Raw genomic sequence first — 26,747 nt, 5'->3', positions numbered from 1 at the left:
GGAAGTGACCCTGCCACCGAGCCAACGCGGACCCAGAGAGCTTCAGCGGAGGGAGTCGGAGCGCACGCTCAGCACCATGGCCCAGACGCCCGCATTCAACAAGCCCAAAGTGAGCATGGAGGGGCTCTGTTGTCCGGGTTCTGTCCTGGGCTGCCCCGGGGCTTAGCGGGGCCCAGCCCTGACCGCTTTTGCCCTAGAAGCATGGGGTGGCGGGGCACTTCTGCAGGCGACTCCCCTCGACCCAGGCCTTAGCTTGCTTCCGGGATGTCGAGCGAGAGACGATGTGGCAGGGAGCGTCCAGAACCTGGGGGTGCCTCCGGTCGGCCTTCGGGTTCGGCTGCTGCTTATGCGAACCTGGGAGTGCCTCCAGTCGGCCTTCGGGTTCGGCTGCTGCCTCTGCCCGGTCCTCTCTAAGTCTTAGCCTCGCCGTCTGCCAAGTGGGCATCCAGTGCGGTGGGGCTGCGCAGCTGTGTGGGACTGGACTAGGACCTGGATGTCTGAACTCTAGTAGAATGGGCCTCAAGGCTGTTAAATGTTCAATGTATGGCTTTATACTGAAGTGTTATGATTACTTTGTGGGCACCAGGTAACCTAGGTTTGTGGATGCGCCCGTGGGATCCAAACCAGAAAAGGGATAGAGGCTTCAGGACGCTGGGGAGGAGCCTACACATCCTGGCCCTTTGGCCATATGGGTTTATTCAGGGGTGGAGCCGTAGCCCTCGACCCCAGAGGAGAACCCCTTGTCTGTCTGCCCACAAGCTGTGGCTTCTTGGAAACAGGTCCCCAAGGCCAGATTTGCAGCCCTTAGAGATTCCGTCCAGCGAGGGATTAGAACCAGTAGTCAGCCAGGCAGATTGAGCTGGTCAGCAGAGTGTGTGGGACTGAGGACTCAGGGGGAGGAATCAGAGACAATCAGTCCGAGACTTACCCCTCCAAGAAACAGATGCTGAGTGTCGATGGCAGACATGGCAAAGGTGTTAGTGAGAATCCAGTGTGTATATTGTGCTATGTATGTGTGCACAGAGGAGTCCGGAAGAAGGGTAGTGGGAGTGTATCCCGCCATCCACGCACTTACCATAGGGAACCCACTCTGCCCCTCCAGCTAGAGGCTAGAAGGGCAGGGCAATTCTTCCTGCCCAACCCATGCCTGCTGTACATCTTGTCTGGTGCTCTTGACCACAATCAGTGTGCTTAGACATCAAAGGCTGTTCTTTCTTTTTTTCTTTTTTAACAGCCTGAATTCTCCCCACCCTTGGTCAGGGGAGCCACCTCTCCTGACGGGAACCTAAAGGGAAGATGAAATCCCCTGTTTGGGAGTGACTAGAGTGAGTGACAGGTCACACTTCTGTGGCACCTGCGCTTTTGTAACAGCTCTTTGGCGGAGGGCCAATATGTCATGAGCCCTGGTCTTGTCATCTGATCCATGCTGTCCTGTCATTTCTTCCCTTGGGGTCTTACACTCCACACCTGGGAGAAAGGACTTCACTTCTAGGTCTGTTAGCATTGGTGTCTGGATGTTAGGAGGTGGGCAAGCAGAAAGGTAGCATGTTGGGCTGCTATGTCTGAGGTGGGACAGGTCTCGTGTCATGGTGAGGAAGGAATGCTGCTGTGACTGGCAGAGTGGAAAGGAGCCACTGTGGTCAGAGCCTGGCCAGCCTGTACGAGAAGCTAACAAGGGCCCAGCCTGTAACACCAAAACTACACATAGCTAGTGCCTTGACTTTGCGAGGTAGCCAGCGCCGTCTCCATGGATAGATGGGGAAGCAGGTACAGAAAGCTTAGTTAGGATATAGCTAAGCTGGGAGACGAGCCGGCATTGGATCCCATTCCCTAAGCCAGGCACCATAGTATACATACCTGTAATCCCTATTATCTGGAAGGCTGGGCCAGGAGGATTTTTGAGCTCCAGGCCTGAACTATATAGCAAGACCTTGTTTTGGATGAAAGAACAAAACATAAGCAGAAATTCCATGTCCCCGTCTTACATGGGTGATCTCTGCAAATGTTTTACGGATAAGATGGCATCTACCTGAGCCAGGGACCTTTGCTGGGTTCTTTGGTTTCTCATGTCTACACCAGTTAGGACTGGAGCTTGGACAACTTCAGGGTGAGCAGATGAAACTGGCCAGAGTTTGTTTTGTTTCTTATATATGTGTGTGTGTATGTGTGTGTGTGTGTGTGTGTGTGTGTGTGTGTGTATGTATGTGTGTGTGTATGTGTGTATGTGTGTGTGTGTGTGTGTGTGTGTGTGTGTGTGTGTACAGATACAGTGTCTTGGTTGTTCACCACTGGAACTCCAGGCGAGCTGCACCGGTTTTCCAGGGATTCTTCCTGTCTCTGCCTCCCATCTCACAGTAGGAGTGCTGGGATCTCAAATGTAAGTTACCATGCCTGGCTTTTGTGTGGGCACTTTAGATGTGCATTCAAGACATCCGGCCTTAGCTGGGCAGGCTGTAACTGGGGAGGCTTGGGTGGCATTGAGATACTCTTGCCATGCCCCGCAAGCAATGGAAAACTGCTGGTCCATCAGCCTGCTTAGAGAAGAAAGACCCTAGGCACGTGCTAGCTGCTTTGATTGAGTGCTTGCTACGTGTTTGCTTCTTTAGTACTTGCTGGGCACTGTAGAAGAGGAGAGAGAGAGAGAGAGAGAGAGAGAGAGAGAGAGAGAGAGAGAGAGAGAGAGAGAGAGAGTGTGTGTGTACGTGCATGCATGACCTAGTAGCCCTTATCACTCTGTGCCCACTTGAAGCAGGACTAGAAATCCCCTGGTTCCAGTTGCTGCTGTGTTAAAGGCTCATGCTGACCTCGTACCCCTGGCTGTGATAAGAGCTGAGGCTCTTTGGAGTGATTATGAGTACCAGGAACCTTTAGCAGTTTCATTCACAGAATCAGTGAATGACTGAACAGGCTGCTGTCTGCATCCCATTCACAAGTGGGAGTTGTTGTCCAAGGAGTAGAGAAGAGAAAGGTTTGCTCAAAGCAACACCCTCTGTGCACTTTACATCTCCGACTCAGAGGGAACTGGCCCAGGTCGGGAAGGCTGTTTCTAAATGGGTCTTTCCTCCTCTGCAGGTTGACAGACAGCATCAGCCCAGTGACTCTTTGCTCTGTCACACTTGGATGTTTGTTCTGTACCAAGTGTGGTCTAGCTGATTTGTATGACTTAAGTTGCCAGGGACCAGCCTCGGCTGAGGGCAGGGTCTGGAGAAGGGTGATGTAAGAGAGCGAGGGGAAGGAAGGATCACACAGGGGATGTCTTCACTTCTTGAGACAGAGAGGAAGCACATCGAGGTATGGCTTCTCCTACTCTGACAACTTTTGTGTCTTTCAAGCTTTATTTAGATATAAAATCATTTCCTCAGAAAACTTTATGCATTGATTATATAGCTTTTCAAAATGCATTTTTTCCTAAAGTCTTCCTTGATTACATAAGAATATTGAAAGAGGAACAAAGCGAGACAGGAGCTAAAGTTAACATTATGATAAAATCAATTTTCTTTAAACTCAGTTTCTTCTTCCTTAAGATCAGTGTCATACCACTTTGCAGTTACAGAAAGGCTAGGTAGGATGGCTCTATTTTAATTTGATTCTGTTTCAGTCTGGCATAAGATTAATAGATCAAAAGTTATTTCCTGCTACCTATTATATCCAACTTGGCTTTCTACAAAAGTTCAATCTCTAACCGTATCTATTACAGTTCTGAGAAGAACAGAAAAACATTCCTAAAACCGCTTACTTTTGCCTTCAGGGAGGGACCAAGTCTTATCATAAACTTGCACGATCAAAATCTCTTCCTATGGGCTGGAGAGACGGCTCAGTGGTTAAGAGCACTGACTGCTCTTCCAGAGGTCCTGAGTTCAATTCCCAGCAACCACATGGTGGCTCACAACCATCTGTAATGGGATCTGATGCCCTCTTCTGGTGTGTCTGAAGACAGCAACAGCATATTCATATACGTAAAAGAAATTTTAAAAACAAAATCTCTTCCTATTCATACAAGTTCCTTGCTTCTAACGTTGAACATTAAAAACCTAGCAATTCAATTACAGCTCGCCAACTTCTAAAATGTCCCTAAGTTTTTCTTCTTTCAGTAATTCTTCTCAAATCCCCCATCTCATGCTTACTAACAACGCTCTCTAGTGACCTAAATGTTTATTTAAGTGGTAAGTCCTAGAGACTCAATTTTCTATGTAGCTGGTTTTTCCAGGGAGCTTTCGTACATTTCACTCTTGTTTACACTAGCTTTCTGCTATCCCTGTTCTAGCTTCGTAGGGAGAGGCCTTTAACAGTAAGAAGCCTACGTGTAGCAAAAGGCGTGAGGCAAGTATCCATCAAGGGTGGGGAGGGGTCAGTCCAGATGGCCGAACCACCGGAACTTTGTCAAACAGCGCCTTGAGGACAATTAGCATCACCACTAAGTCATGTTTCATTCACGCTAGCCTCTGGGGTAGTCCTGCTCTCTTCATTTACATAGGAGGAAACTGACTCAGAACTTGCTAAATTAGCAAGGCCAGACCGCAGCTGAGCTGGCCCACAGCTCGGACTGCCCGAAAACTGAAATTGGTGCTATTGACCGCTTAGCTAATAATCTTTCATTTTCCTTTTGCTGAAAAAGCGGGGGAGGGTAGTAGGGAATGTTACAGAGCAAGGAGTCAGAATCTGCCCCTTGGCAGCTTAGGCCTAGTCAGACAGACTAGGGTAGAGCCCCCTGCTTCTCAGCTTGGCAGCATCAAGTCCTCAGGCACACCCTGAAGCTCAGCTTCCTTCCACAAGGAGGGATAGAGAAACAACTGTTCAGGGCCTTGGGGAAAAGCTACACGCCCATGGCTTCTGCTACAGTGCCTGGTGGGTAGCACAGGCTTTCAAAGGTGTGGTTTCTTTCGGAGGTTACAATGGGTGCTTCCTGGACTCTGGGGCACCCTCACTTCTTGTCTTGTGGAGACAGAGCCCCAGGTGCACCTCTTTGGGTTCTTGGGCCTCTCTTTACCAGCGCCACCTGTTCTACCCCTGGGTGAGAGCCGCTCACCTGTTTTTTGACTCGTGTGGCAGTTGTTGGGGAGGGGACAGAAGATTTGGTTTCGCAAAAGCCTTCGTTTGACAGAAGCAGAATGAAGGACCAGGAAGGGGAAGGGGGAAGGGGAAAAGGGGTCTGTGGTCACACAGGGAGGCAGGAAGGCCAGCCAGACTCCTGATTTAATACCCAGGAAGGCTGCCCTGTGAACTGAGAGGACTCTTCATTTGCTTAGGTGACCTGAGTGTCCTGTGGTGGTACCTCCTGGGGTTATGGAAGGCAGCACTGTGGGATAGCCTTGGACAAGGGGAGCCTTAAAATGAGGTTAAACGCTATTACCATGAGGCTAGGGATATGGGTGAGCCATGCCCCAAAATGCCTGCAGGGCTGAGTATCATCTACTTTCTGGTGGCCAGAGCTAGCCTGAGCTGGCTGAGTTCTGATCTCACACTTAATTACTGGAGTCAAGCAACCTCACCTTGCTTTAGTTTTCCTGTTAAACACAAACCAGACGTGTACCCGTCTCACAGACACCACGTGTGGGCCTGCTTAGAATGGGCATGCCACTGGCAGCTGCTGTCTCTAGGGACCAGAAGCATCCTGGTCACATTTGCCCATCATCTGCCTAGCACCCTGCATTGCAGGATGAAGGAAGCATATTGCTGTGAGGGTGGGGGTGGGGGACCTTCCAGCTTTAGGGTCGTACAAGTCTCTGGCTGTGACATCCATTCGTTTGTAATACTGTTGGGACCTAAAGCAAGTTCTTGAGCCTCAGTCTTATCACCTATAAAATGGGGGTGGGGGGTGTTAATAGACTGAATTTCCAGACTGTGGAGTAAGTCATAAGACTTCCCTCAGATGAAGATACTCCTTACTGACTTGGGGACTTCTGGGGAAGCTCATGAATAGCAGTGACCTTAAGGTTTCAGGAAACACAGAGGCTCCTTGGCTCCTTCCATTCTCCTTAGAGCTATAGGAGTCCAGAAAGGGCAGAGCTTAGAGGGTTCCCTGAAGGAGGTGTGGCTGAGACAGCTCATTGGCCCAAGGAAAGGTACCTTGTTTGATAGTTTTATCCTTAAAGCCAGCTGAGAGGCCTTAGGGCATGAGGAGCTGACCCTGGCCCCACCCAGGCCATTGCCTGGAGTAGAGGCAGGAAGGAGGGACTGGGGCTGGCTTTATGGACACCTGTGGCTCCTCTGTGATCTGGCCATGGTGTTGGGGGTCTGGGTGCTCCTCCTGGGCTCTCTACCAGAGCTGCTATTGTTGACATTAAGCCTGGGGTGGTGGAGGGGGTGAATCATTGACACTCGGCAGAACTAGAGCTGGACCAGGTGCTATACTAGGCACCTGAGACACAGCAGGGTGACCCAGACAGGTCCCTGCTCTCGGAGAGGCAAAAGCAGATGAAAACAGGGGGCAGGCGTGGCCACACCTTGAATCCCAGAGCAGAGACAGGTGAGTTAGAGGCCAGCTACATAGTGAGTTTGAGAACAGCTAAGGTTATATATAGAGACCCTCTCTCAAAAAAATAAATAAATAAATTAAAATTAAAAAGAGAGAGAGAGACAGAGAGAGACAGAGAGAGAGACAGAGAGAGAGAGAGAGAGAGAGAGAGAGAGAAGGAGAGAGAGAGAGAGAGAGAGAGAGAGAGAAGGAGAGAGAGAAGGAAGGGCGGGGGTGGGGGGACATGTAGAAAAGAGAACAGGGTTGTGTGTTTTAAGGGTCTGGAAGCCTGGGGACACATTGTCCTATTGGGATAAGCCATCTATAGGCCTGAACCAGATATGGGAGTATGTAGCCAAGGTGTCTGAGATTTAGATCCCTGACCTGGTTCTGTCCTCTGTCCCAACATGTCTTGTGACCAGGAATGCTGGGAGTTGTGACTGTGCCTTTCTGGACCTCACCTATGTGGCTGACATCTCTTGGTGCTTCCCTAGTTCTTGGACACAGTAATTATCTGTTAGCTACTAAGCTGTTTCCTGTCTCCAGCAGCAGTCGGAGGGCTTCCTGCTATTCTCACAGATAATGGGCAACTATGATCCAATCTTGCAAGTGACTCCAGAGAGATGCATGACACTCCTCTCCAGGGAGGTCAGGGGGCTGGACGGAGGCCAGGCCCCAGGGTTAGGGTAGTGCTGTGGCTATGAACTAGACCTGGCCTGAGAGACAGAAAGACTTGGTTCTGACTTTGCTGTCCTGCCGTGGTTCTCAACCTCACTAATGTTGCAACATTTTAATATGGTTCCTCGTGTTGTGGTGACTCCCAGCCATGAAATTATGTCATTGCTACTTCATAACTGCAATTGTGTCGGTTATGAATTGTAATGTAAGTATGTGGCATGCAGGATATCTGATATGGGACCCCTGTGGGAGTCACGACTCATTGGTTAAGAACCACTGATCTACTGCTAGTCTGTGCAGGCCTGGGGAGGTCCTTACACCGCTCTAAGCTTCGCTTCACAAATCCAGTTGCAATAGCAACTTGGCCTAGGGTGAACCTTGCCACTCTGAAGAGAGACTCAGAGTGGGGGTCTAATGACAGTGGGGGCTCTGAGAGCCTCGGCACCATTGCCATATCCTCCTGTCTGCATGAGGCCAGCAGGACAGTTATTAGGAGCTCAAGAGAAGACTTGGGTTCACTGTCTGATTCTGAATCTTTGGAGATTCCTTTAAGCCTCAGTTTCCTCTTGTGTAAAATGGGTGTGGAATCCTTGCCTTCAAGGACACAATAGACACTCAATTGTTGAACTTCCTGTCTGTTCCTTTTCCCAGAATATGGCCAGGAGGACAGGCTTGTACCTCCAAGCTTACCCCCATGGTCATCTGGGATGGTGGATTGGCTTCTCAATGGCAGCTTTCTGGAATGTTCACTGGGATACCTGTCTGGAATACAGGCTGTCTGTGGAGATGGCCCAAGCCTCTGCTTCCCTTGTCCCCTGCTCCATATGATAGTTTCTGTGGAACGTGATGGGCAGTGGATCCATTGCCCCAACCTGATTCTCTGAGACCCTTCTCTGGGAGCTGTTGTGTGTTGGAGTCCTGCTTGCCAAGCACCTACTGGGCATACAGTGTGGCATACTCTGTGCAGCCGTAGCTGGCTCTCACATTAGCAGTCATCTGTGGAGGTTTGCTTCCAGCCTGCTCTCCACCCTGGAAGCCAAAGAAAGCTTTTAAAAGGCGCCTCCCCTCTTTGAAAATATTTCTGTTGAAAGTCCATCTCTGTGAGCAATTCCTGGCAGGTTTCTTGATTCCAACAGGCGGTAACTCCATGAGCCCTGCTTCTCTCTAGCCTGCTCTGCCCTGGGTATCTCCTTCGAACCTGCCTTCTGGACATGCATTCTATATGGTACCCCCTTTTTTTTCCTTTTCTTTCTTTTTTTTTTTTTTTTTTTTTTGGTTCTTTTTTCGGAGCTGGGGACCGAACCCAGGGCCTTGCGCATCCTAGGCAAGCGCTCTGCCACTGAGCCAAATCCCCAACCCCATGGTACCCCTTGATATCTGCTTTTCTTTTTAGCTTGTGGTTCTGGATTCTGTGGGTCATTGAGCCTGGGACTCAAACCTCAGGAGAGCTCCTGTTCTGCTAAGTGGGGACAGGGTGGAGCATACCCAAGAGGGTGTGGCTGCTTCTAGAGCTGGCTCATTGGCTATCTGCCTGGAGCTTCCCAGAGCCATTCGGTTCCCATTGGTCTCCAGGGGCACGGCAGGTGGAGCGGTCACATCCTGGCTGTTGTCACCACAGCAGGGAACACTGTGGAGCCATCTTGACATTTAAGTGCTTTTCCCCAGCGTGGCCTTACCCTGGCACCCACTGGTGAAGATGCAGGGCCCAGAGACCCTGCCTTGACCCGCTGTTTGATCCCTCAGCTCACAGGCCGGAGATCCGTGACCCACAGAGCCGGTGTGATCCTCATCTTCCCCTCCCCCTCCTGGGCTAATTGTCAGCCGTTCGGAAGTATGGTTCATAGGTTCAAGATTTTCTCCACTTCCTTCCAAATCCCTGCTGTTCCCAAATATGGAATCTGTCCTTGCTCAGGCTTCTGGCACAGGGTTCCAGCCCCCTTTCCTCAACTTCGAGTGCACGTTCAGAAAAACAAACAAACAAACAAACAAACAACAACAACAAAAGATTTTAAAAACAAAACAGGACTGAGGGTGTGACTTAATGGCAGAGTGCCAGGCCTGCGCAAGGACTTAGCTTCCATATCTGGAACCCCCAAAGTACACAGGCACACGGTTGTGCCCGACATACCCAGAGGACTGAGGCAGAACTAATCCAGCTGAAGCCCAGACTTCAACAGCTTCCCAGTGCTACTCAGTGTTCTGAAAGGTCCATGCAGCCTGCGTTCTTAGACTAAGGGGTACCGATCTGTCCTGCCAGCCTTGACCTCTGGCAGGGCCTGGCTGTATGAGATTCCTGGGGCAGCTGTAACAGGCCACCACATGCTAAGTGGCTTTGAAGCCACAAAACACACCGGGCTCCATTCCCAGCATCACAAAGACAAAATAAAGGCAGTTCCACGCCTTGCCCCCAACCCACACTCTGCCGTCCTACAGGCCACAGGTCTAAAGTCAAAGTGCTGAGCAGGGCCTTGCTCACCCCACAAGCTCAGTGGATCAGTCCTTTGGTTCTCTGTCCTCTGGTAGGGTCAGGCCTTCTGGGCTTGTGGCCTCGAGGCTCCAATCTCTGCCTCTGCGGTCACATTACTTCTTGTTTTGAGCATCAGAACACTTCCGCTACCAGGACAGGAGAGCACATTTTGGGCTTGCCCAGAGTCTGGGGTAAGTTTTTCCAAGACTGGATGATTCCATGTGCTGCCGTCTAAAATTGTGCATGAGTTCTTATGTCACTGTCCAAGGTCCTTGCTGCTGGTTCTAGGGCTTGAGATATGACTCCAGCGTCCCATGGTTGGCCCAATGTTCTGATCCATGGAGGCTACTGCTCCTCCTTGATTAAGCCACCAGGACCAGCCTCTGTGCTATGTTCTCCAGTCTGTTTTCCTCTCTGGCCTCTGTTTTCCAGATTCTGCCTCCCCTGCACTAAGTGCCGGCTTAAGCCAGGGCCTGGTCCTAGACCCCAGCCTTAAACTTGTATGTGGTAGCTTTTCTCGGCCTACCTCTCTCGATAGCTTCACACCTCAAGCTGGCCCCTCTGTGCTCTCACCAAAAAAGCCCATCTTTCTGTGGTCACACAGCTCTCCTGGGTGGTTCTGCCCTACTGTTCACGGTCTCAGTGTTTCCCTTCCTCCCAAACACCCCCACTTTGCCCTGTCACAGGCTTCTGTGCGTACTGTTGTCTCCGCTGGAAGAACAACAGAAGAACTGTCCCTTCCTCACCTTCACTCGCCTGTTGGTTCCTTTGCACACTTCAGTGCATGGCTCGGATTTTCTGGGAGGCTGTTTGCACCATTAGTGTTTCCGGTGGGAGCACCTTGGTTCACACTATACATTTATTCACGTCTCTAGATTGTCCCTTGCTGGACTGTGCGTGCTGAAGGAACAAGACTTTGACCCTCTTGCTTGCTCCTGTAGCCTCAGCAACAAGCAGGGGCTTCAACTATTTTTCCTCAAATGAAAAAGTCCTCAGTGCTGGGTGTGGCGGCTCATGCTCAGAATCCTAACACCGGGCAGGCTAATGTGGGCGAATTGCAAGTTTGAGGCCAGCCTGAGCTAATTGTGAATCTTGGGCCAGCTTGGGTAATAGAGTGAGGTCCTGTCTCAGACAACAATATGAAGACCAAGAGTTCTGGAGCGTCCTTGGCTGTCTGGTAAATTCAAAGCCGGCTTGAGCTACATGACACTGTGGTTTGTTTAAGTGATAAACGGCACAATTTTAGCAATTGCTATATGCCTGGAGCTTCGTGACCAACCATCCTTGTGGGCCCTGTTCATGAAGACCTGGAGAAAGGTGTACTATTCTCCCCATGTGACACAGGAACCCAGAGGCACAGAGTGAAATATTGGAGTGATCTGGTTGTTCTAAGGTCTTACCAGCTAGAGGTTTTGGCACCTCTGGCCCCTGTTGCCCTGGACCTGGTTTCTTCTGCTGGAAGCATGTTTAGTGACAGTTTCTAGGGGCTATCCCTTGGGCCAGAAGCTCCCAAATGTTCCTCTTTCCAGCCAGGCCTGCCAACCTTCTTATCACTGTCTGGGTCTCCCTCTGTCTGGGAAGTTTCCTTCGGGACCTGGATCAGGCAGATGACAAAGTCCCTCAAGGCACAGGCTCCCAACACCTGTGCTACTTAACAGCCATTGAAATCATCATCTCCTGGAGGCACTTATAGCTTCCTTTGGGCCACACTTCTCCACATTCACTGCCTAAAATCTTTGCCGTAGTTTTTGCACAGGAGTGAGCTATCCCACACTGTTCAGTTGACACTTAGGACTTACAAGTGCAGAGCTGGGAGTCCAGACAGATGGACTCTCTACAGAGCCCCTATGTGTACTCTCAGCTTTGTGGACAAGGCGTCATACACGGGACCGGGCAAATAAGGGCTGGTCACCAAGACCCTTTCTAGAGGATCAGAGAGACTTAGTTGTCAATATGTTGCCTGCTAAGGCAGGCCTGAGTAGCATCTGTTTGTGAAACAGAGCCTGGTACTTACGTATTTACTTTGCAGTCCCAGAGTTGGGAGCACAGAGCCTTGTACACGCAAATATGCTGTACGCCCCACTGGAGTCTTTTTTTTTTTTTTTTTTTTTTTTGGTTCTTTTTTTCGGAGCTGGGGACCGAACCCAGGGCCTTGTGCTTCCTAGGCAAGCGCTCTACCACTGAGCTAAATCCCAAGCCCCCCACTGGAGTCTTTTATTTCAGTGTGTTTGTGCACACATGTGCACACATGTGCGTGTGCGTGTGTGCAGGTATTCATATGTGTATGTAGGCACATATTCGTATGTGCCTACAAGTGGAGGCCAGAGGTCAGTACCAGGTGTCATTCCTCAAGTGCCACCCACCTTAATTTTTGAGACAGGGTCTCACATGGGGGCCTGGGGGCTAAACCGTTAGGCTAGTGAACCCCAGGGACCCTTCCCTCTCCATCTCCCCTGCTCTGGAATTATGGGTGTGTGCCACCACACTTTTTATGTGACTGCTGACTGAGCTCAGCTTGAGTAGGAAGAACCTTACGAACTGAGCTCTCTTTCAAGGCCCCAGAGCCTGTGAGTCTGCAGTCGGCTTTCTGCTAAACTCAAGAGCTGAGTGAAGTGGCTCTCATGTGGTAGTGGCTGGCCCCCGCTGCGACCACAGCTGGCCTTGTGCTTCTGATCACAAACCTTGGAGTGTTGCTGCTGCTGCTGCTCCCCAGCTGTGGGAAAGCAAGGGTTGCCTCCCCGTTTCCATTGCTTGCTTGCTGTGTAACTTTGGACAAGGTGCTTAAACCTCTCTACACCCCAGTAACCTGAGCTGTGAACTACACAGCACCTTGACCACCACCCCCCCGAAAAAAAACACATACAGGTGAGCTTCGGTAAAAGCATGCTCTTAGGTAAAGAGTTTAAGAAGTATACTGAGTAAAGTCTAGGAGAAGGTGGCTTCTGAAGGACTCTGTGGCATCTCATGCTCTTTCTCTGCCCCTTATAGGTAGAGCTGCACGTCCACCTGGATGGAGCCATCAAGCCAGAAACCATCTTGTACTATGGCAAGTAAGTCCATGAACAACCACAGTCCTTTCCAGGATTGCATAAAGCATACAGCTCTTCTTAGGGCCCTCCACAGATTCCCAGGGCTCTGTCCGTTCCCCGTGGGAGTCAAGCCGGTCCCTGATGGAAGATGGTTATGTTCTGGGATCTTTCCACTCCAGCCTCCATAGGTTGAGGTGGGAAGTGAGCATCCTTCCTCCTGAGCTGTCAGGAAAAGTGAGCCCCTCCAGCTGTCTCCCACAGTCTCTAGTGTCTGGCTGCAACTCTACCTCTGTCCATGCGACAGCCCCCCCGGGTGTCCAGGTGGCACTTGGCAATTGGTCTCCCAACTCTACAGCTTGGCTCCCACTTCCCTGGGAGAGCTCTACTAGGCCTTTTCTCCATGTTGTTCTTCCTTCTAGCAGCCTCTTCCTGTCTTGGGCACAAGCACACCGCCTTGGCTGTGCTCACTGAGTAAAGTTAGTGACTCCTTCCCACAGTGAGGCAGGCAGTTCTCTTGTCCAGCCCCACCCTCTTTATAGAGGGGAAGATGGAGTCGTGGCAGCCAAAGGCTTCCTTCTGAGCACAGTGCGGGGTTTTGGTTCAGGGGTACCGCAGAGTCTGGAGTACTCTCGGCAATAAAACCAGGGATTTCTGGGAGGTCGGCCGTGAGAAACGAGACTTGGGGAATATTTAGTTTGCCCCATGAAGGTCGCTTTCAGCTGTTAGTATCAGTATTTATGGCTCTAGTGTCAGAGGGACACCTGTGGCCTTATCTCTGTGTGGCCTTTGGTCATTTGGCTGGTAGGTATTGCCTCAGGGCCTTGCTGTGCTCATTTGGGTGGGACACTGAGATGGGCTCTAGGCAGGCATTATTAAAGGGTCAGAGAAGGCTTATTAGCCAGGTCAAGAAGGCATGGGTATCCAGGTGGGGTGGAGCCTCGGTGGGCCCTCACGGGGGAGAGGAGGTTCCCCTGGAGTATTAAGGAAGTAGAGGCCCTAGCCTACAGTGTCCAAGCCAGTGACCCCTCCCATTGTCTTGGTGACTGTCTTGGTGTCCATTCTTCCTCCAGCTCCTGGGCTCCTGCTATCCATGGTGCCTCTTACCTCCTTCCCAGGCCCTTCACCATCCTGTGACTCTCTATAGAGTATACTGAGGCCCCAGGCCCCTTCACCGCCGTGGGCCTCTCTATAAAGTATACTGAGGATCCAGCCACTACCTGTTGTTATCATTGTATAACTCGGAGCCACCACTGTCCCTTCTCTTGTCACTCTGCAGACTGTCTGCAGGTGCCATAGCCTCGCCATGCACTGGGCTTTAGGGCTGCAGTCTGACCGCTGTCTCTAAGTACAGTCATCGGTGTGTCCCTCTGAAGCCTCTCCAGGAGCACCGTGGCTGTATCTGGCTTTAGGAGGGCAGCTTTAAGGCAGTCTGGCCAGCTGCAAAAAGTTTAACCTGGAGGGACCAGGAGGGGACTGAGAACCTCCCTCTTTGAGTCAGCACCATAGCAGGGACAGGTATCCTATTCCCATGGTGCATTATGGGGACCTAGGACTGGCGAGGATTCGTGACACACAAGCTGGAGCAGGGAGACATTGGTGTTTCCTACTGGGAAATTAGAGGAACATGGGTTTGTTTAATTTATTGTGGTACTGGGAATGGAACCCAGTGCCTTCTGCATGCTGTGAAGCTGCAGTCTAAGCCCCTCAGCGCGTGCGCGCGCGCGCGCACACACACACACACACACACACACCAATAATAATAATAATGATAATAATAATAATAATAATAATAGCCATGATAAAATAGAAGAAACCAAGGCCTACAGGGATCCTATGGGCTGGATTTGAGTCACAGTGGGCAGAGACCGCAGTGCATGCGCAGAAGGAGGAAGCCTCCCCAAGTTCACACCAGCTTCCTGCAGTCCACGGGGAGGCAGAACCCGTGATGTAGGAAGAAGACTCTAAGGCAGAGGTGGTGGTGCGGGGTTGGGACGGTCCTGAGCTGAGTGGCCAGCACAGCAAGCCTAGGCTGGGTGGGGCGGGCTGCTGGGACATGTCAGCCAGGAGTGCAAAGGGAAAGGTCCTGCTACCAGTTCCTGTCCCGGGAATTAAGACACCGCACAGTAGCTATTGTGTCTGATAGCTTCTCTCTGGGCATACGTCCAGATGCCTCGGCCTGCCCCTGGACCTGATGAGGAAGTCATGGGCTCGCCACAGTCCTTGCCCTGTCAGTCCCTTAAGAGGTAGTGACTTGTTCTGGCTATTCCACCCAGAGTGCACGGGTGCATTTTAATCCTGGAAGTCAAGCAGGGCCAGCCTGCCGGTTCTTGGATGGGAGATGCGTGATTTTTTTTTCATGGCTTCTGGTCAGAAGTCTTGGGGGTGGGGGCTCTGCTCTTTCTCTACGCCTTGGAGTTTGATTTCTTCAGCTGTCCCAGGGAGGAGCTAGGTGGGAGGAGCGCTCATTTCTGACTGGGGCAACGACCAGTCTGTTCCATGCTGCGCTGGGAGGCCTGGCTGGATCCTGCCCTGGCATCTCACCGTTTGTTTTAATTTATTTTTGTTAAGTGTATGCATTTTTAAAATTTCATTTTATGTGCCTCGAGTGTTTTGCCCACAAGTATATGTGGAGCACATACATGCCTGATGCCAGCAAAGGAGGCCTGAAGGTCCTGGATCCCCAGAACTGGAGTTACGGGTGGTCAAGAGCCTCCATGTGCGCCTTAGGAAACAAGTGGCAGCCTTCTGCAAGAACAGCCAGTGCTCTTACCCATGGAGCTCTGGCTGCAGCCCCTCACCTTCAATTTTATTTTTAGGAAGAGAGGAATCGACCTCCCGGCAGATACAGTGGAGGGACTACGCAACATTATCGGCATGGACAAGCCTCTCTCGCTCCCAGACTTCCTGGCCAAGTTCGATTACTACATGCCTGCCATCGCGTAAGTTGCTCCCTAACCCTTGTGTCCCACGGCAGCATCCTGGAACCCAAACCAGGCCTGAGCTGTTCTACAAGGCACTCTGCACCTCGACCCTGCTTCTTACCACAGTGAGCACATGAGCCGATTTCTCCTGTGCCTCCTAATCTTATCCCACCCAGAGGCGGCTTCTGTCTCAGGGCGGAGGAGGCTCTGCATGCTGAAGCCCTGTACTGATGTAGAGAACTCACTGTGCTCTAGACCCATGTCACCATCCCAGATCTCATAGGAAGAGCCCTAGTCCTAGATAAACTGAGGCCACAAAAAGGCATGGGTACAGAACAGAGAAGGACCTAAGCCAGGTCCCCCATTCCCCAGGCTAGACCTTTGGAAGGGAGCCAGTGCAGACATTGGAGAGGGACATGGAAGTGGGGTTGGGTCTTTCTCTGATGTCTTCAGTCACTGGGTGAGTGAAGACCATTACCAGTGTCTGAGAAGGCCCAGGAATGGTCACTAGAGAGAGTGCCAGAGAACTCATGACTGAAACCTAAGTCTGCCTTCTGACCCAAATTTACCAACCTCTCTCTGTGTCGCTCAGAGTAAACACCAAAAACCACAGGACAGGTGCACAAGTCCGACAGCTTTGAGCTCCTGCTTTCATGGATGCTGACTCCTCCCCTACCCCTGGGTACTAGCCCCCCACCCCACCCCCACCCACCCCACCTCAGATCCTCTGCCCTTGTTCTCTCAACCTGGAATACTGTTCTCTAAAAGCCAATGGTGTCCCTTCTCAGCGGGGTCTTTCTGACCATGTTGTGGCAGGCCATATGACCTCCTGGCTTTATGTGTATCCATAGCATTCCCCTGTCATAGATTGTATGACACCTGGCTCTCCTGTCACTGGGTGATGGGAAGGCTGGGATCCTAGCACCTGTTTACTGAGTACTAAGGGTCTGGGCCCACTATGGGGGCTTAATACCCACTGGAAGAATGAATCAGACTAGCACTGTGAGAGCTGTGGGTGGCTGGGACTGGGAAAGGCAGTGAGCTCTTCACTGCGGCAGAGCTGACCCCGATCCTCCCTCACCCACTGATCCACCTCCTAGGAGTGACTCAGTGCCCCAGAGGCGGGCCCTGTCTTCTCCCCAAGGGCTGTTAGAGCACTCACTTACCATCCCTAACTCCGGAGGGAATCCTACCTAGGCCCGCCCATTAGCATTTGATCACTGCCCACAGAGGCCTTCACAGGTAACTCCTGCCTTGCTCATGGAGCCCGCACTCAGCAGCAGCCACTAAAACCCTTCCGGCACGTGACTGATCACTTCTTGGCCTTTTGGCTGAGACCGAGTATAGCATTTGTCTGCCCGTCCAACTGCTGGCCCAGGTGAGGTTTCTGATGGTCCCGTACAACTCCCGTACGATAACCCTATCGAAGGGTAACTGACCAGCCCAGGATCACACACACTATGAGTCCATGACTGAAAACCAAGTTCTCCCATCCCAGAGTCCCTCTGGATTCACCATCTTCCTGCCAGCCTTGCATCCATTATTCAACCAATACGTAGCTACTCTGTCCTAGGCACTTCCTCTGGCCTCGGTATCACAGCCGTAACGAGATAGATGAAGAGACCCTTGCTTCATAAGAGCCAAGGGGGGAGGGGTATAGCCCCTAAAAGGAAGCATGGGGTATCTACTGTCAAGTGGTGATCAAGGCATGGAGAAAGGATGCCAAGAGAAGGTGGTTTGAGGAGGCCTGGGCAGAGGGCCTTAAGCTGGCACTAGGTAGGGGCAAGCAGAGTGCCAGGAGACTGTGACCCAAAGTCCTGAGGTGGGAGAGACAGGCTTAGAGGTCCTTGGCTAGAGGAAGAATGTGTGACACAAGGTGCTAGGTAAGCTGGTGACTCTGATGTCCGGGCTGGCATGGAGTCAGGTCTTTCTACACAATTGGAAGGCGTAGGGGCTCAGAAGAGAGGAACAGTGTGCTTTGGTTTCCTTTAAAAAAAATTATATATCCCAACTTTTAATCATTCTCAGTGCTTTGTGGAGAGTGGAGTACTCTGGGGCAAACTGGAAGACATGTCTCTTAAAGGCGAAGTGGTCACCAAGGGTAAGGGGCCACAATGAGTTTGTAGTTCATTAGTACAGAAGAGATACCAGGGCTTCCCAGGGGGCTTGGCTCTCCTCTGCAGGTGCCCAGGCTGGGAGAGCCTGTGAGCTGGAAACAGGCCCCTCGCTTGCTATGGAGCCCCCAAGGAGCTGAAGGTTGTTGCCAACCTGTGTCTTTCCCTTCCCAGGGGCTGCAGGGAGGCCATCAAGAGAATCGCCTATGAATTTGTGGAGATGAAGGCAAAGGAAGGCGTGGTGTACGTGGAAGTTCGCTACAGCCCACACCTGCTGGCCAACTCCAAAGTGGACCCAATCCCCTGGAACCAGGCCGAGTGAGTGACAACAGTGGAGGGGCGGGGCTGAGCGGGGCTCTGAGCAGAGGACAGAGTGCTTGGAGCCCTGGCCTTGGCCTGGTCCATGGACTCAGAGGACTCAACTCAGCCATAAGCTGATGATCCTATCCCTCTCCTTGAGGTTATGTCTCTCCCCTTGGCTAGCTGCCATGATTCTTCCTGGCTTAGCTGGTAACTTCTAAAGCCATTTGCTCAATGAATGCGTCGGGCCCATTGCTGTCTTCTGGTGGACGCCCTGCTCCTTGAACCCCTTATTCCTTCCCTCTAAGCCATGATTCTGATACACCACGTGAAAAGTGAGATTGAACAGGCCCAAATCAGCCCCCACTCCATCTAGAAATAGGGAGGGCTATCTGGCATCCTCACACTGGGATCTGGCAGTGTCCAGACAGCTCTAAGGAAGTGGGCCACTGCATAAGAGCTTAGAGTCATGTCTGTGTCTCATCGGAAGACATAATTCAGGGGCGAAGCTGCCCCTCCCTGTTCCAGTTCCGTGGCTGCCCATGGCCTTCCCTTGGCCTGAAGTCCTCCTTCCTCCTCTCCCCACACAGAGGAGACCTCACCCCTGATGAGGTTGTGGATCTTGTAAACCAGGGCCTGCAGGAGGGAGAGCAAGCATTCGGCATCAAGGTCCGGTCCATCTTGTGCTGCATGCGCCACCAGCCCAGTGAGTACCGCTGCGCCCTGCCAGCTGCCTGGCCTAGCCACAGGGCTGGACCTATTCTATCCCAGTGTCCCCTGCCTCATATTTCTAGAGCTTTCTGAAAAACACCAGTGAACTTTCGGTGACTCTGAGCCTCCTTAACAGGAAATCTGGGTCTTGACAACCACGTTGACTCAGAGGAAGTCACAGCCAAAGGAACCTAGACAATAGAGAAAACATGCAATGCCACCTAAGACTCTGTGGTCTGGCCCTGTCTTATCCGGGCCATAAAGACTCTTGATAAGTCTGATTTCTGAGGCATCTGGGAATCTTTCCTCACTACTACTACTGGTCAAACCCTCAAAGCTCAAACTGCAGAGCCCTTTCTGTGACCCTGGGCAAGTCACATCCCCCCTCGTGAGCTCGTTCACACCATGTCTGGGAACAGTCACACTCACTTCATGTCCCCACCCTAAGGATTAGTGGGAGCCAAAGCTATGGGCTGACACTAGGTTATGGGGCCTGCTACAACAGGGTATGGTCTCTTCTCTAGCCCTCAATGTAGCCTGGGGACTGAACTCGGGTCTCAGGCTTAGGGCTTTACCCGCTGAGCCATTTCATTGGCCTACATCGTAATAACTTTATGGGGCTCTTAATATAAAAGCACATGAGGTATTAGCAATAAACTAATATTCCCATGAGTTATATTCTGGGCTAAATGTTAGGCTCTAATTTTCTATCTTCTCGGTGAGGTAAGTCTGCCATGGGGGTTGGTAAGTACCAATGGACTAGCCCCTCAGAAAACACTGCCATGACCTTGTGCAATGGTTGGTGGTGTCCCTCTGGGTAAGGGCACTCAGGCTTGGGTGGGGAGGATACAGCAGTCAGGATATGAAGATACTGGATCTTATATTTTCTCTGGCCTCAGATGAAGGATTAGGGCAGGGGGTGGCTGGCAGGCCCTACTCCATTCCTGTTTGATGAGGTCCCATTGGACCTCTTTCAGGCTGGTCCCCTGAGGTGTTGGAGCTGTGTAAGAAGTACCATCAGAAGACCGTGGTGGCTATGGACTTGGCTGGGGATGAGACCATTGAAGGAAGCAGCCTTTTCCCGGGCCACGTGGAAGCCTACGAGGTGGGCCTGGGGCCTGAGAAGTGGTGGGGATGGCCCTGGGGAGTTTGGATGGTGAGCTTGGGGCCTTCTGAGGCTCCCTGTATGTCTTGGCTGAGGTTAGGGACTCAGAACAGGGTATAACCTAATGCCCCCACTAGGTGTTGGGAGAGCTGCGCTTGAATCTGCAGCTGCCTCCTGGGCCTGTGGGACCTTGCGCAGGGCTGCAGTTTCTCTGGACCTCATTGCTTTGATTCTAAACTTCTTGTTAGGCCTTGGTCACGTTAACTTGACCTTCATGAGCTCCACCCTAAAACAGTGTAACAGTGTTTGCTTTAGAATATTAGACAATGTGTCTAAATCCTTCAAACAGTATCAGTGCACAGAAGCTGCAGAATAAAAAGTTTCTACTCTATTCATGACTTGGGAAACCAGGCCACACTGTCCTGTACACTTCTTGAAGTAGCCTAGTCTGATTCTGGGGACAGTCACACTTGCCAAAAATCAGATCCCAAAGTGTAGCAGAGACAGAGCTCGCTAGAGCCCTCTCAGAGCCACACCCAACCTGTGTTCCCCTTCCAGGGTGCAGTGAAGGATGGCATTCACCGGACTGTCCATGCTGGAGAGGTGGGCTCTGCTGAGGTGGTGCGAGAGGTAAGGAGCCAGTGACCCTGGGCCTCCTCTTCTGATTCTGTTCCTGCTCCTGGACTGAGCTCATCTCTGCTTCTCCACAGGCTGTGGACATACTCAAGACAGAGAGAGTGGGGCACGGCTACCACACAATAGAGGATGAAGCCCTCTACAACAGGCTACTGAAAGAAAACATGCACTTTGAGGTGAGATGCCAAGGCAGAGAGAGAGAGAGAGAGAGAGAGAGAGAGAGAGAGAGAGAGAGAGAGAGAGAGAGAGAGAGAGAGAGAGAGAGAGGTGTGTCTCTGGCTACCCCATACCTTTCAGACAGAGGCAGGACAGGCAGGCTGAGTGGGAGTGGCCACATGGTGGAGGTTTCATGGGGCCTGAGGCAAGGAAGCACTAAAGCTGTCAGGATAGTTACCTTAGCAGGTGGCTCAGCCCTGACCCGGTTGGCCCTGGGCCCACTATGCCAGTCACACACCTGCCCCTTGCAGGTCTGCCCCTGGTCCAGCTACCTCACTGGCGCCTGGAATCCCAAAACGACGCATGCAGTTGTTCGGTGAGATCTGGTTCCCGGGACCCATCTGGTTATGATCTGGAAAGGAAGGGGAGGGAATGGGGGTCCTGGCCATCCTGATTCTTAGTAATGAAGTCACTCTGACTGGCTGGGAAGCAGGCGTTGCTCTTCTTGTCCAACAAATGAGGACTGTGACGCTCAGAGGCCACTAACTAGTAAAGTGGGGCCCCGCAGCTCACCAGCCACGAGCTTCTGCATTCTTGTCACCCAACGCTGTCTCTTAGGCTGTGGGAAGATGAGGCTAGTCTGTCTGGCTATTGCTATTATTGTGCTCCCCTGAAGGCTAGCTTCAAGCTTTTCCCCAGAGCACCTCTCCCATACTACCTGGTTCCCATCAGCAACTAAGAACAGGGCCTTCCTGTCCTAAGTCCAGGTCCCTATCAGGCCCCAGGAGAGCAAGGCAGGGTACAGATGGTAAGAACTTGGGCTGACAATGCAGGTCAGCACTGGTCTGTCAGCCAAGCTTACACAGACAGAAGGACTGTGCTGTGCTAACAAGAGGCTCATGGGCTTCCTTAGTGCATGGGTGCAATGGTGCCTGTGGGACGGCCAAATGGAAGCTCTTGTGGAGGCACACGGGTCTGTAACACGCTGGCGGGGGGAAGGTTCAAACCATCTGTGCAAATACAGGGCTGAAGAACAAAGACTGGGAGATGGGGATCAAGATGAATAGGAAGAGAACCTGTAACAGTGACATTAGGAACAGGCAGAAACAGAAGTCAAAGACATGTCAAGGTGTCCAGGGCTGCTTGACAGCTCAATGGGTAAGGGTGCTTGCTATGCAAGCATGAGGCTGGAGTTCAGGCTTCTACGTAAAAGGCCAGGCATGGCCATCACACCTGTGACCTTAGTACTAGGGAGGGGAGTGGAGGCAGGAGAATTGCTAGCCTCAAAATGGTGAGCTTCAGGTTCCATGAGAGACCCCAAGTAAGGTGGAGACTGTCAGATAAAGACACCCAACGTCCTCCTCCAGCTCTGAACATGGGCATACACACAAAAAAACAAAAGCAAAAGTTTAAAATAATTTTTTTTTTAAAGTATGGGGTCAGAGATACCTAGGAATAGTGCTTTGAGAAAAGTCAAGTGTCAAATTCTGGAACTGGTAAGATGGCTCAGTGGGTGAAGGTGCCTTCCACAAAGCATGACAACCTGAGTTTGAACCCAGGAACCTATATAGTAGAAACAGAAAACTGACAGTCACAGATTGTCCTTTGACCTCCAATCATGTTCCGTGGCATGCATAACCGCATCCTTAAATCAGTAAGAATTTGAAAGTGTTGAATAGTACTATCCAAGCGAGTAAGGTTGGTGCTAGCAGACACCGGTCAAGCTCAACAAGATGGCGGGCGGGATTGTGCCGTGCCAGGAAGTTCCCATGCTATATTATAAGAGCCATGTGGCAAGGGGCTGAGGACTGACTGGGGAGGAGGGTAGGGTGCTAGCCATGCTCCAGGACTGAGAGGGGTGAGGCCAGAGCTTAGGGGTTGTTGTTTTGCCAGCTCTCCAGACCACCTTCTCTGGGGCTGTCACCTCAGGCCATTCTGCCTTTGCCTCTGAGCTGGCTATAAATCAGTTCCCAGCATTCCTCTTTAATAGGAGGGTGCAACCCTTTGTGTTGTACAAAGGTAGAAGAGGGAGGTGGTGGACTGGCAGTGATGGTTCTTGGAGTAAAGAGTCTCTCTTTTCTTCCTGCCCGGCCCCTCCCCTAGCTTCAAAGATGATCAGGCCAACTACTCCCTCAACTCGGACGACCCCCTCATCTTCAAGTCCACCGTGGACACTGACTACCAGATGGTGAAAAAAGACATGGGCTTCACTGAAGAGGAGTTCAAGAGACTGGTGAGTATGAGTGAGCTGTGAGCTTGACACTTGGCTCGGGTGCGTGCATGTGCGCATGTGCCAGCGTAGATTGCCAGGACCTCTGGAGACCAATAATGGGTTGGCCCGACCTGCCATGCTGAGCCTAGCACCAAAAGCGGTCCACAGGGATGCCTCAGCACCAGCATCCTGGCTGAGGGGCCAGGCAGCTTAGCCTTTGCTTGGGTTGAGTCCCTTAGGGGACCCCTCTGCCAACAAAGGTGTGACTGGAGATTTTTGTGACATTTAGGTTGTTCCTAGGCTAAGACCTTGGTCTTGGGTTCAGACGTCTGAGCGAATCCCTGCAAGCAAGGCCTGTGCCCCACATCCAACACTGAGTATGAGGCCGGTGGTCTCCACTACAGTGCCCCTTGCCCTTGCTCAAAAGGTCGCTCCCTCCCTTGCACTCTGACTCCACGTTTTTTTCCCTTCTAGAACATCAATGCGGCGAAGTCAAGCTTCCTCCCAGAGGACGAGAAGAAGGAACTTCTGGAACGGCTCTACAAGGAATACCAATAGCCACCACAGGCTGATGGTATGCTTCTGCATGGGCACAATAACCACCTCACCCTGTCCCTCTTTGACTTTGTGCGTGGCTTGTGGAAGAAGCCCTTGGGAGGGAGCATACCTCTGCAGGGTTGCAGCAACCACCCCATGCTGTCTCTCCACACTCTCTGTGTAGCTTGTAGCAGAAGTCTTTCGGAGAGTGGGGACAGCCCTGAGAATAACGGGGACTGTCTGGCTTCTGGGCACAGTGGTCATTGTCTTGTCCGGTTGGTATTTCCTGAGCATTATGTCACGATGGGCTCTCTGACGATTTCTCTCAACCATCAGGGCAGCCTGGAGAGCGACCTGAACAGCAGTTGGCCCAGTCCTAGTTCATGAGTGCCTTCATTTCCTTATGGCCTTGGCAAGCCACACCTTCCCTTGCTTGAAGCCTGTCCTGCTGTCTGTGGAAGGAAGTCACTCTCTGGGCCTGGAATTCTGTACTTTCTATTATGTCTTATGTGTTACAAGATCTGACCTTTCTACTTCTCTGACTTGACCTGCAGGGCAGGCCCCCTGAAGATGGCAAGGCCGCTTCTCCGAGCCTCATCCTGTGAATGGAGTCTTTACAACTCTGACATACTGACCTTCCTTCCTTCCTTCCTTCAAGACCTTGAAGTGGCCAGGTCTGTCCTCTGATTGGATGTCTTGGCTAGGCCCAGGGACCTTGACAATCATGGGCATGAATGTGAAACCTTCCTTTCTAAAGCTAAAAATACGGTGTTCAATAAAGCAGCTGGTGACTGGGAACTTGCAGCTCATGATTAATGTGGCCTCGGGGCTGCTGGCTAGGGTGACAAGAATGGACGAGCCCGGGGCCCTACACTAAGTAGCAGGCTACGAGTGGCCAGGACCTCTTTACTCCAGAAGTGATACTTTTCCAGAGGGGCTGTTAGAGCAGATCCTCCTGAACTCTTTAACCAGTCCTTTGGGTTATTTTTATTATTTTAAAGATTTAATTATTTTTACGTATATGGGTGTTTTGCCTGCTTATGTGTAATGCATCATGTGAGCCTGGTGCCAGAGGTCAGAAGAAGGCAGGCCCCACCTGCCCTGGAACAGGAATTTAGGTAGTTCTAAAGCACCGTGTGCACATGTGCACATCAGAGGACAGCGGGTGAGAGCTGGTCTCTCCTTCCACCATGTCAGTCCCAGGGATTGGACTCAGGCTACCAGGCTTGGCAGTAAATCTCTACTCACTGAGCCATCTCACCGGCTCCTTTCAGGTTATGGCAGGTGTGGGCTGTGGGTGGGTGGGGGGAGGAAGAAAGGGCTCGTGAGATGCCACATGAGGCATTGTGTTGGTCACTACGGGACAGAGGGCAGCAGTGGGACCCTGTGGGCTGAGGGTGTGGGGATGCAGAGCCCAGCTGTGCATTTGGTGGTTAAAAGGAAAGATCTTAAGCCAGTCACACAAATCACCAGCATTTATTTCCTAGGTCTAAGTATCAGTCTCTTGGTACAAAGGGCAAAGAATTGGTCAGTTAGTTTTGAGTCCAAATCCTTTCCCAAAACTGGATCTGTGAGGCTCTGTGAGGGAACTTAGAGCTGCATAGATCATCAGAACTGAGCTTAAAATGTCTTTCAAAAAAAGAAAAAAAACCAACCAAAAACCAAAACAGAAAAAAAGTGATTGTCCGCTCCCCTCTCTCTCTCTGAAAAAGTTATGTTTTTAAAAAATGTAAAAGAGGCTTTAAAAAAGGGCTAGGAAGATCTTCTCAACGGATGGCTGGCTAGAGGGGGCTGGCTGGAGGGGTGAGTGGTGGCCGGACATCCCTGTCCAGGTGACAGCCGCTCACCTAGGGGCAGGGCCTGGCTCGAGCCCCGCCCAGCTGAAGAGATAACACCTCATGGTGCTCGTGTCTCTGAAGTGCGCCTGGGCACCCTGGGCACCGTGGGCACCGTGGGAGGTGGGAAAGAGGAGCCTGTGGTGTGAGTGGAGGACTTTACTGGAGCAGGGGCCACAGAGGACTCCATGAGGCTCTCAGTCAGCCTGGCTGGCCAGGGCTCCAGTGCAGGAGGGACAGCAGGTCTCTCTCAGCCTGTGAGGACCACAGGCAGACTCAGGATGAGGTGTTCGCGTCACTGCTCTCCGGCTGGCTGCTGGCTTCCTTGTCTGGGGTACTTCCCTCTGCCTGTCCTTCTGCAGGGGAGAAGAGGAGTCAGTTCTCTTCTTTCACACATTCATATGCTGTGAAGCACAAAGTCCTGGAAGGACCGGCCAAACTGACCGCCAAGGCCAGAGAGGCACTCGTGTCTCACTTTACCATGAGAAGGCTGCCAGGGCTGCTAGGATGCTACAAAAACTCAGGAACATCAGTCAGGATTATGGACATGTGGATGAGCATGTGCTCTCTAGAGGGGAGAACGTTAAATTCCCAGCAGGAAGTTATGTGCTTAGCAAATGGGAGTTTCTACTCAACCAGTGGGCAGCTCAGGAGTACCCACCATGGCCTGTACATCCCAAGGTAGAGGATGTCTGACTCTGAATACCACTGGCAGCATCCACTCCTGCTCTATTCCAGCCAGCCAGAAAGCTGGGCTGGAGTATGGGTCGGCAGCAGGCTGAGAGAACAGCCTTGCAGGCCTGGCCTGCAAGCCCTCCCTCCCAGCCTCTCCAAAGCCCCGCTGGAGGGTGGGGCCAGCATCTTCCACTGATGCTGGCTATGGGCAAACCTCAATAATGCGGTCTCAAGCACCAGTGACCCTGGTGCCACTGAAGGTCCATGTCATTCTGCCATCAGGCCTGTCTTTGTGCCTATGTTGAGCTCTGGGTCTGGAACTCTGTCAAAAAATCCACATAGCAACCTGAAGGTGTGGTTAGGGTCAGGACGCCCATAAGAAAGCAGGCTCAGAGGGCTGAGCTGATGACCTGCAGCCAAAGGGGAGAAGCTGCTTACCGTGCAGCGCCACTGCTTCCTCAGCTGCACTCTCTGGCACTGATAGACGGTGCTGGCAGGGCGGCCTCCCACTGCCCCACACAGCAGTCCTTGGCCCTGAGTGCTCATGGAAGTAAATAGTGTGCACAGAATTTGGCACTGTGGCTCAAGTATGTGCCAATCTGAGCCTGCCTGGCCTGAAGCTGCCTCCTCTGAGGATGGTGGCCGAACCTAGGCTGATCCACAGAGTTCTTCTGGCCTCTGGAGGCCTAACACCCATGACTGCCTCTGAGGTAACATTCGCATTTGTGAAGCCCCCATAAGCTGGGACCCTTTAAACTCCCCCATTGTCTCTGCTCTGTTACCCCACTGCTAGAGACTGCAGGCAAGTCTCTTTGCAGTAACCAACCAGGCTGGGATGAAGATATTCTGAAGAGACTCTGTCCCTTACCCTGGCTGTCAGACTACTAAAACACTGGATTCCCAAGAAATTAGATATT

The 26,747-nt window shown here is 51.8% G+C and overlaps 2 protein-coding genes across 14 annotated transcripts in view; one reads left to right on the top strand and one right to left on the bottom strand.

Moving 5' to 3' along the window:
- Ada (adenosine deaminase) lies at window positions 1-24,118 on the top strand. 2 transcript variants are annotated; one of them, NM_130399.2, is made up of 12 exons: window positions 1-109; window positions 12,588-12,649; window positions 15,445-15,567; window positions 17,838-17,981; window positions 18,554-18,669; window positions 19,652-19,779; window positions 20,338-20,409; window positions 20,490-20,591; window positions 20,883-20,947; window positions 22,675-22,804; window positions 23,258-23,357; window positions 23,875-24,118. In NM_130399.2, the coding sequence occupies exons 1-11, from the start codon at window positions 77-79 to the stop codon at window positions 23,339-23,341; spliced, it is 1,059 nt and encodes a 352-aa protein (NP_569083.1). In that variant the 5' UTR covers window positions 1-76; the 3' UTR covers window positions 23,342-23,357; window positions 23,875-24,118. The 2 variants fall into 2 exon arrangements, with proteins under 2 accessions (NP_569083.1, XP_087504062.1); XM_087647936.1 differs by lacking the exons at window positions 1-109; window positions 12,588-12,649 and adding an exon at window positions 14,507-14,871.
- A 659-nt stretch (window positions 24,119-24,777) lies between these two features.
- The window catches only part of Pkig (cAMP-dependent protein kinase inhibitor gamma), a 67,588-nt gene continuing 65,618 nt past the window's right edge, over window positions 24,778-26,747 (bottom strand). For 6 of the 12 annotated variants that reach the window (NM_001401793.1, NM_153469.5, NM_001401795.1 and 3 more), the window contains one exon: window positions 24,778-25,511. In NM_001401793.1, the coding sequence (NP_001388722.1) occupies window positions 25,432-25,511 (80 nt within the window). In that variant the 3' untranslated portion in view covers window positions 24,778-25,431. The remainder of the gene's footprint in view (window positions 25,512-26,747) is intronic. The other 6 variants (XM_087650000.1, XM_087650002.1, XM_087649990.1 and 3 more) reach the window with 2 other exon arrangements.

This window comes from Rattus norvegicus, chromosome 3 (genome assembly GCF_021556685.1).
Source record: "Rattus norvegicus strain SHRSP/BbbUtx chromosome 3, alternate assembly SHRSP_T2T, whole genome shotgun sequence".
NCBI classification, from domain to species: Eukaryota; Metazoa; Chordata; class Mammalia; order Rodentia; family Muridae; genus Rattus; species Rattus norvegicus.
The sequence above is the reverse complement of the archived record's forward strand: the minus strand, read 5'-3'. Positions and strand labels throughout refer to the sequence as shown.